Source organism: Anoplolepis gracilipes, chromosome 4 (genome assembly GCF_047496725.1).
Source record: "Anoplolepis gracilipes chromosome 4, ASM4749672v1, whole genome shotgun sequence".
Classification (NCBI taxonomy): domain Eukaryota; kingdom Metazoa; phylum Arthropoda; class Insecta; order Hymenoptera; family Formicidae; genus Anoplolepis; species Anoplolepis gracilipes.
In genome coordinates, this window is record NC_132973.1 from 6,833,622 (window position 1) to 6,848,421 (window position 14,800).

At 33.1% G+C, this 14,800-nt stretch overlaps 3 protein-coding genes across 4 annotated transcripts; 2 read left to right on the forward strand and 1 right to left on the reverse strand.

Annotated features, from left to right (window-relative positions):
- Positions 1-104: 104 nt before the first annotated feature.
- Positions 105-6,703, forward strand: Sra-1 (Cytoplasmic FMR1-interacting protein Sra-1). Its single transcript, XM_072889790.1, has 18 exons — positions 105-717; positions 795-974; positions 1,072-1,253; positions 1,336-1,860; positions 1,943-2,147; positions 2,239-2,453; positions 2,605-2,735; positions 2,827-2,997; positions 3,076-3,158; positions 3,395-3,463; positions 3,628-3,701; positions 3,808-4,213; positions 4,308-4,507; positions 4,588-5,117; positions 5,226-5,320; positions 5,409-5,647; positions 5,722-5,869; positions 5,938-6,703. Exons 1-18 carry the CDS (start codon positions 508-510, stop codon positions 6,148-6,150), a joined length of 3,876 nt encoding a protein of 1,291 aa, XP_072745891.1. The 5' UTR covers positions 105-507; the 3' UTR covers positions 6,151-6,703.
- Positions 6,704-6,823: 120 nt separating this feature from the next.
- LOC140664600 (WD repeat-containing protein 55 homolog) lies at positions 6,824-9,026 on the reverse strand. The gene is made up of 8 exons (XM_072889840.1): positions 8,860-9,026; positions 8,629-8,772; positions 8,305-8,503; positions 8,058-8,240; positions 7,911-7,984; positions 7,675-7,841; positions 7,394-7,611; positions 6,824-7,270 (listed from the first exon to the last, which is right to left on the reverse strand). Exons 1-8 carry the CDS (start codon positions 8,891-8,893, stop codon positions 7,012-7,014), a joined length of 1,278 nt encoding a protein of 425 aa, XP_072745941.1. The 5' UTR covers positions 8,894-9,026; the 3' UTR covers positions 6,824-7,011.
- A 244-nt stretch (positions 9,027-9,270) lies between these two features.
- Positions 9,271-13,748, forward strand: LOC140664936 (E3 ubiquitin-protein ligase TRIM33). 2 transcript variants are annotated; one of them, XM_072890568.1, is made up of 11 exons: positions 9,271-9,734; positions 9,905-10,134; positions 10,261-10,544; positions 10,631-10,741; positions 10,825-11,019; positions 11,095-11,207; positions 11,327-12,607; positions 12,717-12,879; positions 12,952-13,138; positions 13,224-13,376; positions 13,466-13,748. In XM_072890568.1, the coding sequence occupies exons 1-11, from the start codon at positions 9,377-9,379 to the stop codon at positions 13,637-13,639; spliced, it is 3,249 nt and encodes a 1,082-aa protein (XP_072746669.1). In that variant the 5' UTR covers positions 9,271-9,376; the 3' UTR covers positions 13,640-13,748. The 2 variants fall into 2 exon arrangements, with proteins under 2 accessions (XP_072746669.1, XP_072746668.1); XM_072890567.1 differs by having other exon boundaries at positions 12,714-12,879; positions 13,466-13,747.
- The last annotated feature ends 1,052 nt before the right edge of the window (positions 13,749-14,800 follow it).

Here is a 14,800-nt window from a genome sequence, read left to right on the forward strand (position 1 = left end):
TATACTTTATCTATTCAAGCCAATCAACGCAGGCGTGGTCCGGATGTGCGATATCGAATTATCGAATACACTCGAATAGGTCGAATCGTTTGCCCTTCGATTCTCTCCTCATTCAGAGGAGTTTCCTCTGACATATTCTTATCTCGTGTGTGTACGTCGTGTTATGTTACTGATTTTTGATATCGAAAAACCGACAAGGGAAAGCGGCGTTCGCGAGATCCATCATCAAGACAGACTGTATGCGACAGTGCATTGGAGAAACATACCTGTCATCCCCAAATGCTTCTTGACGATCTGAAACTTGGAGCTTCCTTTCCCACGATTCACCATCTCCTTCGTGATTTCGAACGTCAGATTCAATAATCATCTCAGAGATATGTCATGATGATTTTGCATCTATCACGTACGTAAAAATACATCCGGCTGTTGGATATACTTAAATCCCTTGCTGGGATTTGCTGTATCTTTTATCTGAGGTAACTTTACAACGAGCACATCATCGACGAGATGACCACCGACAAAGTCACTCTGGGCGACGCTCTGTCGAACGTTGATGTATTGGACGAATTTACATTACCGGACGAACAACCTTGTATAGAAGCTCAACCATGTTCCGTGGTGTATCAAGCGAACTTCGATACCAATTTCGAAGATAGAAATGGTTTTGTAACAGGCATTGCCAAGTATATTGAGGAAGCAACTGTGCATGCGAGTTTGGTAAGTTTGACTTTTAAAATTATATTTGCCGATAATTGAATATTAACAAGATATTTTTATTGAAAATATCTTTGTAGAATGAATTATTGGAAGAAGGTTTAGAGCATGCTGTCATGTTATATACATGGAGATGTTGCTCGCGTGCAATTCCACAACCGAAATCTAATGAACAGCCAAACAGAGTGGAAATTTATGAAAAGACTGTGGAAGTACTAGCACCTGAAGTGAATAAATTATTAAATTTCATGTACTTTCAAGTAAGTACAAATTGTAACTTGTATTACAATAGTTAGTTATTTAGTTTGAGTCTCTTTCTCTGTATCGCATACATATTTATGTGTACTTACATTTCAGAGGAAAGCGATTGAACGATTTTCAGGTGAAGTTAAGCGATTATGTCATCATGAGAAAAGAAAAGATTTTGTATCTGAAGCATATCTCTTAACCTTGGGAAAATTTATCAATATGTTTGCTGTATTGGATGAATTGAAAAACATGAAATCTAGTGTAAAGAATGATTATTCTACATATAGAAGGTAATTTATATAAATAAAATTATATTGAACTTTACTTTAAATGTATATTTGTTTTTCAAATATACTTTGTTTAATTTTTTAGAGCTGCACAGTTTTTGAAAGTAATGTCAGATTCTCAAACATTGCAAGAGTCACAAAATTTGTCAATGTTCTTGGCAACACAAAATAAAATTCGCGATACAGTTAAAGAAAATCTAGAGAAGATTGCAGGATACGAAGAATTACTTGCGGATGTTGTCAATATCTGTGTTCATATGTTTGAAACTAAAATGTATCTTACACCCAATGAGAAGCACATGTTGGTGAAAGTGATGGGTTTTGGTTTATTCTTAATGGACAGTGAATTGTGTAATATCAATAAACTTGATCAGAAAAAAAAATTAAAGTTAGATAGAATCGATAGAATCTTTAAGAATTTAGAAGTAGTTCCATTGTTCGGAGATATGCAAATTGCACCATTCAATTATATCAAACGTTCGAAACACTTTGATGCGTCGAAATGGCCGTTATCCTCTTCGTCGAATAGCATGAGTCCACAAGCTGATCTTATGGTACATCTTCCGCAAATTAGAGAAGATCATGTGAAATATATCAGTGAATTGGCAAGGTATTTTCCAATATAATCTTGTTTATATTTGATTTTGTCTAGTACCTGCTACTAATATACATTTGACAATTGTTATATACAGGTACAGTAACGAAGTCACTACAACATATAAGGAATGTCGAAGCGATATAGAGAATCGGGATACTGCAGAGCTGGCATTACGTGGATTACAATTACTTTCACAATGGACCAGTGTTGTAACAGAACTTTACAGTTGGAAACTGTTGCATCCAACTGACCATCATATGAATAAAGAATGTCCACAAGAGGCTGAAGAATATGAAAGAGTAAGAATATTATCAAGAGTTTATTAATTTATTTATACATTTATACCATGGAAATAATCATTTTTATACTAACACTCCTTTTCTTACATAGGCTACACGTTATAACTATACTGACGAAGAGAAATTTGCGCTTATAGAAGTTATAGCAATGATTAAAGGATTACAGGTATTAATGGCACGTATGGAGACTGTTTTTATTGATGCAATACGTAGAAATATATATGCTGAATTGCAAGATTTTGTACAACTCGCACTACGTGAACCTTTAAGGAAAGCAATCAAGAATAAAAAGGATTTGATTAGAAGGTTAGCATAAATTATATATTATATAAATGTCATTGCCTCTTTTCTCTCTCATTTCTTAGAAGATTGATATTTATGCAAATTATTTACAAATATAGCTTTAAGAATGCTGGAATGGTCTTTCTTATTTATTTTTGTCTTTACTTTGTTTTAGTATAATCGTTTCTGTTAGAGAAACTTGCGCCGATTGGCATTTTGGAGTGGAACCACTTGGAGATCCTGCATTAAAAGGCAAAAAAGATCCAGATAACGGATTTGGCATTAAAGTCCCGCGAAGAAACGTTGGTCAGTTTATTCTTAAAATACTGCATATTATTTTTAACTTTGAAATTATAATCGAGTTTGAGATTGATTATGATAAAATTATGGAATATAGGTCCATCCTCCACACAACTTTACATGGTGCGGACTATGTTGGAATCGTTAATTGCCGATAAAAGCGGTGGAAAACGCACTCTTAGGAAAGATATCGATGGCCAATATCTCGTTCAAATTGATCAGTTTCACAAAACCAGTTTTTATTGGAGTTATTTATTGAATTTCAGTGGTAAATAGATGCAGATTCTTTTTAAATTTCCAGTTATTTTCTGCTTTCTTTCAACATTTTTTCTTTTATTGCTCACAGAGTCTCTACAGAATTGTTGCGACTTATCACAACTATGGTATAGAGAATTTTATTTAGAAATGACAATGGGTAGGAAAATACAGGTAAATAATAACGTTGATTTATTTTAAGTCGACTAATGTCAGCATACTTTTGAAATTGCAGCATCATATAATTTGCCAATTAGAATAAATCAACATTATGTGTTATTTATTTTATTCGAGTTTATAAGATCTGTAACATAATCAATTACTGAAATTTTGCAATTTTTTGTATACATTTATTATGAAGCTAATGTTATATGAAAATAGCATATATTCTATAATTTATTTATGATTAGAAATGCCAAGTACGTCACCAGCATAATGAAGAATGCAGCGACCTGATCACCATGGAGAAACGTATTCAGGTACTTCTTCGTTTGCTGCTGTGTACGATAGATAACTGATGCCGCAAAACATGTTAGAATTTTAAAACTTATCCATGTTCCTCTCGGGCAAATATGTACCACATAGAGATACAATCCATACATATTTCATTCCAAAAGATTTAATCAATAAATATATATTTCAGTTTCCCATTGAAATGTCCATGCCGTGGATATTGACCGATCATATATTAAGAAGTAAGGAACCGTCGATGATGGAGTAAGTTTATTATATGAATATATAAAATAACCGTTCACACTTCCATGATAATGATTTTTATTAATTAAATTATCATTTTGTGTGATATATTATTATTATTTTACAGATACGTTTTATATCCTCTAGATTTATATAACGATAGCGCGTTATACGCGCTGACCATATTCCGTAAGCAATTTCTGTACGATGAGGTAGAAGCTGAAGTGAATTTGTGCTTCGATCAATTTGTTTACAAACTTAGCGAACAGATTTTCGCGCATTACAAGCAGTTGGCGGCCAGTATCCTGTTGGACAAACGATTCAGGGTAGAGTGTGTAGCTCTCGGGGCATATCTACTCCCATATCCACGTGCTAATAGATACGAAACATTGTTGAAACAGCGACATGTTCAGTTACTTGGAAGAAGCATTGATTTGAATAAACTTATAACGCAACGTATTAATGCGGATATGCAAAAATCGTTGGATCTGGCTATTAGCAAGTTCGAATCCGGGGATATAACTGGAGTTGTGGTAAGTCTTCCGCGTGTATTTATAATAATTTTTTCTCGCTGCAACAATAACAATATATCTTTTCGAAGCTAATTCGTTTGCTAATATTCGACAGGAACTAGATGGGTTGTTACAAGTTAATCGCCTTACTCATAAACTTTTAAGCAAGTGGCTCGCGCTAGACGAATATGATGCTATGTTTAGGGAAGCGAATCATAACGTTCTAGCTCCGTATGGACGAATCACCCTTCATGTATTCTGGGAATTGAATTACGATTTTTTGCCAAATTATTGTTACAATGCTGCAACAAATAGGTACGGTTTTTAAAACATCGTGTATAGATTCGAGATATATTTAATATTATTAATATGTATTATTTAATGCATTTGTACAGATTTGTCAAGTGTCGCGGTCTACAGTTTGTACAACCAGTTCATAGAGATAAACCTCCGCAAATGTCCCATCACTATCTCTGGGGTAGTAAACAATTGAACCTGGCTTATAGCACTCAATATGGACAATATACAGGATTCGTTGGTCCGCATCACTTTCGTACCATATGCAAGCTGCTCGGGTATCAAGGAATAGCCGTAGTTATGGAAGAACTTTTAAAAATTGTCAAAACTCTGATCCAAGGGAGTTTGCACCAATTTACCAAGACTTTAATGGAAGCTATGCCGAAAGTCTGCAAACTTCCACGATACGATTATGGATCCCCCGGTGTTTTAGGCTATTATCATGCTCAATTGAATGATATCGTACAATATCCGGATGCTAAGACTGAACTATTTCATAATTTTCGCGAATTTGGCAATACTATCCTATTTTGTCTACTGATGGAGCAATCTTTGTCGCAAGAAGAAGTGTGCGATCTGTTACACGCGGCACCGTTTCAAAACATTTTACCAAGACCTTACTGTAAAGGTGAGGACGGATTGCTTTGTAGATATAAGTTAATTTAAATAGAAATAAAAAAGCTGTATATATGCGAAAAATTAAATTTAATATATTATTTGTTGCAAATTTTTTCAGAGGGAGAAAAACCCGAGACCAAACAGAAACGATTGGAAGCGAAATATGCGGCTTTGCAAATTGTTCCGAATGTAGATAAATTAGGTACCGCTAAAGTAAGGAACATGTGCGCGATATATCTTTTAAATCCAAGTTACATTTTATTCTACAACGTCATGTATACACGATGATTCAATTTTGTAGCAAGCAATGATTGCCAGAGAAGGAGATTTATTGACGCGCGAGCGATTATGCTGTGGTTTATCGATATTCGAAGTTGTACTCAGCAGATTACGGAGTTTTCTAGATGATCCTATTTGGGTCGGACCACCGCCAGCGAATGGTGTAATGAATGTGGACGAATGTACGGAATTTCATAGACTTTGGAGCGCACTTCAATTTGTATACTGCATCCCTGTTGGTGAAACGGAATTTACCGTCGAGTTAGTAATAAATATAATTCACGATACCAATATAATGCATGACAATTGTAACCATGATTGCTTTCCAATTGTAGAGAATTGTTCGGCGAAGGCTTACACTGGGCTGGATGCGCCATGATCGTCCTTCTAGGTCAACAACGTAGATTTGAAGCGCTCGATTTCTGCTATCATATTCTTAGAGTGCAACGAGTAGATGGCAAAGACGAGAATGTTAAAGGAATAGTAAGTATATACATAAAAATTAAGTCTTTGTTACATTAACTTGTATTATATAACGTTTATCTTTAAAGCATCTGAAAAGAATGGTAGATCGGATAAGACGATTTCAAGTTTTAAATTCACAAATATTCGCCGTGTTGAATAAATATTTGAAGAGCGGAGACAGCGATGCAGCTAGCGTAGAACATGTCCGCTGTTTCCAGCCTCCGATACATCCCTCGTTGGCACATGCACAACAGCATTATCATGCACCGGAATATTTACGTCAAATAAATCATCAATAAGCGATAATTATGAAAAGACTGTATTTTGCGTCATAACTGCAAATTCAAACGAAAGACTCGAAGAAAAAACTATTCCTTTTTAATAAGGATATTTCTACAGTATCTATAAAAACTATTCATATTTTATATGGTCAATGTCGAAATATCATTTGTACTATTTAATTCAACTTGCTATGAATGTTACTAGACATTTTTTTTAAACAGACGAGATTTAGAAAAGATTGCAAACGACGAAGTTGCTCAACTTCGTCTACAAATATGACAAGATTTTTCTCGATCTATTTCTTACTGGTAACATACAATGTATGTTTAAATAGGTAGATTTATATAATTGCACTGCTTTACTTTAATCATTCACAGATAACAGAACTGGTAATGTAGGACTATATATTGATCCACTGACGTAGTGGAATACTTATGAACCTATTTTGTAAGATATTTAAAGTTTAAGTAAAAAAAAAGTATACATGAATATTATTCATATCACATGCATAAATTTGTGTAGTATTTCTTATGTATTGATAACTATGTATAAAATGCACATGTTTCATAATATTACTAGTTTTTGTTTATTCCTACATAATGCTAAACAATGTCAAACATATTTAAAATGCGAGTTATATTTTTAAGTTAAGTATATACGCGGATTATCATATATACAAATTATTATTTGTTATTTTATTAATATTTATTTACTCTTCAAGTACATAAGGGGGAAAGTACACAAGAAGGGGACTTGATTTACAAAAGACCTTCATCTTTCCATCTGTTCATCTATCCATCCATCTTTACATTCAGTTAGTCAAATGTCACATACCTTCTATCTCTATTATTATGTTAGTTCATTAAAAACTGTTAAAATTACAATTCAGCAAAAAAATCAGATCGATTATTAATTTGACTGCTTGGAAGATTGTGTTTGAGCCATTTTTGTTTTCCACCTTTTATAGAATCGGTAACGTTTAAAGTTTCGAAATATTGTACATTCCAGAATTTGATGTCATTATTATGAGACGAGGACGCTATTAAAGTTCCATCATTGCTAATATCGAGCGTCTCAACAGAAAAGTCATGTTGTCCTACTATACCGAGCTGGCGATGAGGAAACAAACTAGTTGCCCTGTTATTATACATACATAGAAATTAGATGTTATATAGTGTATGTATATATATATATATATATATATATATATATATATATATATATATATATATATATAAAGAATCGTAAAAATTCTCTTACCTAATTATCCCGTTTTCTGCTCCAGTTATCACAATATTCTCCGTAATGGGAATCATACAATTTATGGCTGCTTTTGTAACGTTTGGAAATTCATCTGAATGTAGTCCAAATTCACCCCAATTATATACATACATTTTTCCTTTACTAGTAGCCAGTAATAATTTACTTTCGGATTTAAACAAGCCAAGACACGTCAGTTCCTCGTCATACTCCTCGGACTGTAATATGATATTAGATCGATTTAATACGATTATAAGATCTTGTGTATTTTTACAATGTACCTGTATGTGCATTTTTCTCTCTCGTATATTTAAAGTTGTTAGACAGCCATCACCACTGGTACAAGCCAAATACTTGGCATCTCTGTTGGTTATCATCGCGCTAATGTAATCTTCGGCCACCTTTATGGAAAATATTGGTTTACTTCCCTTTTGTCTGAGATCCCACACTAAAAAATGTTTTATAATACTCATTTGATTCAGTTAAAAATTTAAGAAGTATTATAAATTATTATTACATCTGACTACACCATCGTCGTCGCCTGTTACAAACATATGCTTGTTGATTATTGTCATTGTATATATAGGCTGCCTAAGATATAATGATGAATAGATTAATATCATTAACATACTGGTAAAATTATGTATCAATATGTTATACGCACTCGTGAGCTTTCTCATACAATCTAGTTAATTTTTCAGTTTCCACATCAGTTATTCCTATGCACAAGTCTTTTCCAGCTGAGAATAATATTCGTCCATCTTCACTGAATTCAATGTCTCGACAAGCTTTGAGATGCAATTCTATAGTTGATACAAGATTAGTCTCTTCATTGTTATACTTATACCTAGTATAAGAAAAATGTAAAGTTTCATCAGAAGTAAAATATATATTTTTTTCATCAAACTTACATAAAGATATCTCCCGTAATACTAGCTACACCTATAGTATCTGCTGTAGGATGGAAACATATGTCTGTTATCATATCTTCTAATATAATTGATGGTGGATGATTTTTGTGCAATTGCTTTGCATTTAATATAGCCTTGACAACTTCATTTTCTTCATCCGAGTTATCCAAGTTATTATCGTTTTGATGAGATGATCCATCTTAAAGAAAGATTTAAACAGATGTAGGATTTTTGTTTTTCCAGCTTATCTTTAATCGAGAAAATTTGCAAATGAAGAAAATGGAAGTAGTTGAAAGAAGTACCCATAGACTTCCATAGAAATACCTGCTGAAGCGGATGTTCCAGCTTTCGATTCTTCGATAATAGAAATTCTATCGTCATCGCTATCTGACATTGATACAGATTCACTTACTGAAGAATCCTCATCGCTGCTCGTATCCTCGATATGCTCATCAGATATTGAACAATCTGTAAACCAAATAGTTTTATTGTTTGATTGTTACAAGGACATGTGGCGTAGATACTTTCGATATCATATTGCAAGATACAATGGACCTGCTAATTTTGCCATTTTCCAATGCATTTTCATAAAAAAGACGAGAATTATTTGCTTTTTTTAAAACTTTTTTTCCTCAGATACAAACAATAATACAATTGAGTGAATTATACAATTGAAATCGAGGTTATATCTGATGTCAATATTTGAAAAAAGGGTGGAAAACTTGACAATACAAAAAGCAATCAGTAAGAGGAATTAAAAGTCTCTTTGTTCTTCATTGAATTCGCCATTTTTGGTTAAAAAGAATTTCAGCCAATCAGCAACAAGGCAGATGATGTTTCTATTTACTAGAGTCTCTAGATATTATTATTATAGGAATTCTACTATTTATGTACATACCTCGTTATCACACATACATACATCATACATATATATATATATATATATATATATGTTATATATATTAAAATGGCTGCCATGGCGTTAGGTCGGTTACGTTGTTTGAGTGAAACTTTCTACCGTAAATTATAATGTAAATCATTCTTTGAAAGCAGTAGAATATTATTAAATTTCATGATTATGGAGAGCCGAAGTAACGAATTAATGGCGGGAATGTCAGCGTTGCCTGTGATCGTGAAAGAGGAGCCTTCAGAGCAAGGCGGCAACTCGAAGCAGGATTCACAACAATCGTCCCAAACCCAAGATGTAACAAATTGTATCGACGAGGAATGCGGAGATCAACGTATCGAGTGTACTACGGAAAGTCAAGAGAGCGAGATCCGTGCATTCTTGTCCAAGTGTGTCTTTTGCAGTAAAGTGTTCGTCCTAGGAGATGATCCAAAGCTTTTGGAATGCTTACATGCGGCTTGTACAGCATGTGTTACTAATAAGCTCAGTGATCACAATACATCAGTAGATGTAGATGTGCTGTGTATGTAATATATGCACATAATTTTATAACTGCAGTCCTCGACGAAATTAATATCTATTTGTTAATTAAATTTGTCAATCAAATTATTAATGGACTCTTATTTCAATCATTGTAACATTATTTTATTTTGAATTTATTCTACACTTATAATAGCTCATTGTGTTTTACAGTGGAAAGCAACTTGATTATGTGTCATATTTGCAACGTAACTACCAAAGTGGAAAATTTGATTGAAAACAGATTTCTCTTAAAGTTATTGGAAGAAGACAGCAACTTGGGACTGGATGATGAACCTAAAGAAACTGAAGAGGAAAAAAAATGCACCAGCTGTCATGATAATGCTACTGCTACTAGCTGGTGCGTCGAATGTGAAGAGTTTATTTGCCAGAATTGTGTTATGGTAATTATAAGTTAAAATTTTTAAACTTTTATGTCATACAAAAATGTATCTAATATTTAGATAAAAAATATGAATCCTTGAATGAGTACTTGAGCAAAAACTTATATTGGACAAAATTATTTTAAGGCACATCAGAGATTGAAGATAACTAAGGATCATACAATTAAACCCAAGGATGAAATGACTAGTGACAATAGAGATAATGTTAAAAGAGGCAATAAAAAGATACCTGGATACTTATTTTGCACAATCCATTGTCACGAACAATTATCTTTATTTTGTCAGACATGCGATAAATTAACCTGTAGAGACTGTCAACTCAGTGAACATCGTGATCATAAATACAAATTCATTCATGAAATTGCTGCTGAAACTCGTTCCTCCATGTCTACTTTGCTCAAAGAAGTAAGGTAAGACCAATAAACATATAATATAATAATTGGGAAAATATCAGAGAGAGCAGATGCAGATTTGCAAGATGGACGATAATTTTCAGTTACAAACGAGTATTATTAAGAAGCGCGATGAAAGTTATAGAAGATAGGCAAATTTTAATATTGGAGAAGAAAAAAAATCTTGTTCAAGATATAACACAAATGGTAGTACAGTAAGTACACTTTGTACATGTACAATCTTTTTATTTGCACTCCTTCTACGATACATACTATTTCTATTTCTTTTTTGTTTTAGATTAACGAACGCAATTAATACAAGAGGGAAACAGTTGGTAATGAGACTAAACGAGGTGTGCGATCAAAAGCAAAATACATTAAATGAAAAGAAAGTTGCGTTGGATCAGTTATCTAAACTTACGGATCATTGTATACTCTTCGGCACTCACGCTTTGAATAAAGGCTCAGATATGGAATTGTTATATAGTAAAAAGTACACTATAATTACAGATACATACATATGTACATATATAATGTATATAACATGTATATAATAATATCATTATAGATCTGTTACAAATCATTTACTAAGGATAAAAAGCAAACGAGCCGATATTCCAAACCCCGAGATACCGGTCAGAATACATCTGTCTCTGGATAAAGTACCAGATTTAATAAAGGGTTCGTAACGATATAATAATTACACAATTTTTTAAATAATTTTTAACTGGAAATTTTTGCACTTTAATATTATATACAAGCTACATAATTCAATATCTTTGTGTTGTATTTGGTTGCAGTGGTATCATCAATTGGAGCGATAGTTGTCGATGGTAGAGTATATCCGTCTGTATCTCCTGGGAATAATACAACAGCATACAATGAACCACAAGCTGATTCAAAGCAAACAACAAATTCGACGAACGTTCACGTGGATGGTACTATTCCAATTGTTCAACCAGGATTGTCGTTCTCAGGACCGACTATAACGCAACCTTCTACCAACGTGCAACAAAATTCTTATCAACAACAAATGCCTCTGCATCTACCCCAACAACAGCAGCAGCAGCAACAGCACGTGCAACAGCAATCGCAAAATTATATGCAACAGTATACCACTACACCGCACAATATGCCACCTCGATCATCGCCACAGGCGCATCAGCCGCGTATACCGTATTCTGCCAACTATAATAATAACAACAGACTACAACAACCTCTGGTGATGCATCAGCAACGTCCCCCAATGGGTAACTGCCACCAACAACAAGTGACGTCGTCTACACATCCGCATCAGCAGGTCCAGAATCTCGATCAGCTTGGACCAAACTCGAGTTTACGCGGGCTTCTCGCACATAATCCTTCTCTTCCGCCACCTCCTTATCCGTCGTTTCGAGGATCCGCCAATCATGTGTCGTATCGATTACCACCTGGCTATAGATATTCCTCAAGTGGTAGCCCTCAGAGAGGAGCAACGATGGTCCAAGTACCTCCGCATCATGCATATCAACAGGCAAATCCCCCTGTGGGAACGACACGTCTGCCTCAATGTAATTTAACTCCCCCGTCAACGCAACAGCTTGGGAATTATCCGGTGCAACCTCGTTGGCATATACCTCAGCAAGCAAATCCTTGCCTTCCCTCTTATACTTCGGCATCTCGACCTCAGCAAGTAGCTCCCAATATGACAGTCCTTCCTACTAACGAAGGGTATAAGATCACTTTAAGAAATCAACAAACCAGCAATAATCAAAAATATAACGCCAATGTTGTAAGCGTTAATTCATGTGATAATTCGTCCCAGTCGCAAAATTCGTCCACCGTTTCGTTGTTACAAGCTGTCAGCTCGTCGATACCCAAAACACCTAGTCCTGTTACCACGCCTGGCAAATCGGACGACACTGAAAAAAGTCTAGATAAGTTTTGTCAGAAATCATTAAACGATTTGATGCTCACTATCGCAAAATTAGATAGCAATGGAATCCTAGTGATACCAGAAGCTCAAAGAAATCAAATGGATTCAACGCAGGTCGATAGTTCCACCGACGAGGATATGAACTCGATGACTGAGAATACAACAGGTTGATTCTTACATCTAATTATCTTATATATATATTCTTATAATTAATTTTTACAGAAACATATTTGATTCAAACTTTTTCTTTTATTCTGTTATACCTCTTCCAGCAGACAATTCAAAAAATACAACGACGTCAATGGTGATGAAAGATGATCCAAATGAGGACTGGTGCGCCGTATGTATGGACGGAGGAGATGCAGTGTTATGTTGTGATAAATGTCCAAAAGTCTTCCATCTTTATTGTCATATACCTAGTTTAAAATCATTTCCAGAGTGAGTATTCATTTATATACTTCGCTTTAATTTGTACTTACTTTCTGCTAATTAACTAATTACTTCTTTTAGCGAAAGTGAAACTTGGCAATGTATGTTGTGTACGAATGTACTCGACTGTTCGGATGATATATCGAACAGTGAGAAAAGACCAAATTGTATGAACACTAAAGAATTGCGAATTGCGCAAAGAATCGTCCTGGAACTCTATTGCCAATATGAACAAAGTCTTCCATTTCGGGAGGTTGTATCGAGTGAGGTAAAAAAATAAATTTTTGTTCGATGAAAGTTTTATTCAATAATCGAACGACGGGATAAAATACTACAATGTTTTTTGTCATCAGATCACCGATTATCATCGAATTATTAAGAAGCCGATTGCGTTAGATATAATCAGGGATAAATTAAAACCTGATCATACAGAGCATTACACAGATCTGAGACAAGTCATGGCAGACATCAGACTTATGTTTAAAAATGCTTTCACTTACAATCCTGTAAGTCAATTAAGTCATTACTTTCTTTCATCTCTCATCTCGTCTTCTCTTTGCATCTTTATTCATTTTTTTCCTTTTCTTTTTTTCAGGTAGATTCTCAAGTTTATCAAGAAGCTAGAAATTTAGAAGAGTTTTTTGAGAAATTGTTATTAAAATGGGCACCAAATTACGCGTACGATGATCCTTTTCTCGCACCCGACAAAGACGAAGATGAAGAAGTTTTTCCACCTAATAGAAAATACAGACGCATAGTTACTGATTAATAGGTTTTATACATATATGCACAAATGATGTGTCATCAATTGTGTCTCGGGAACAATTGTTTTGTTTGAAAGTGGATTCCTGTTGCAATTATATATATAAGCTATATTCTGATATAGACTATGGTGTATGTATATATATATATATATATATATATACATATATATATATACATACACACATATATATATATATATATATACATACACACATATATATATATATACATATACATACACATATATATATATATATATATATATATATATATATATATATATATATATATATACAGTAGAAAATCTATGGTTTATGCATATTATAGATTTTTTTATACTGACAATGTGTATTGCAACATAGTCAAAATTGCATCAAACACTATACAGTTAATAATTTAGTAGATTGTGATAAATACTATTGAAACTACGCTAAAGTTAATAGGATTCTAAAGGATTAACTTTAGAAAACAGTATAAAACACTAAAAATGTATATTTTATCTTATCTAAAATATCCATAATTAATTTTTTCGGTTTCTTTCATTTGATAAACGACATGAATAATTCATAATGACAAAGCAATGTTACATACAATGTTATTAATACAACTCTTTTGACACGTTTCAATTGTCAAACATATAACATTTTAACGAGATATTTACATGTGATGACACAATAGATTTTTAGTTAAATTTGACTAAACAATATCTTTATATTAAGTTTATACATAATGCTTAAATATATAATATTATCACTTAAAGAATTTTATTGCCTTAATAAACTTGGAAAATGCTTCTTAACGTTATACAATTCAATTAATAGGATAATTAATTTAATATACAATTGTTTGATAATTGACATATTTTTAGATTTTTTCATTGCATGCAAAATATTTTATAAAATATACATATGTAGATAAAAAATAAAATTTCATTTATAATAATTTTACTAAGTAAGCTCTTTTTTACATAAATAATCTAATTCTCCTTAGTGTAAATTGTTTCTCAAAATGATAAAATAATTTAACTGACTATTTTTCATATTAATTTTTCTATCAATTATATGCAGTGAATTTGATCTTTATTAAATTTTCGATACAGTTAAATTATATTGTATCATTTATAGGATATGAAACAAGTGCGGTTAAATGTATATATGATGTAAAT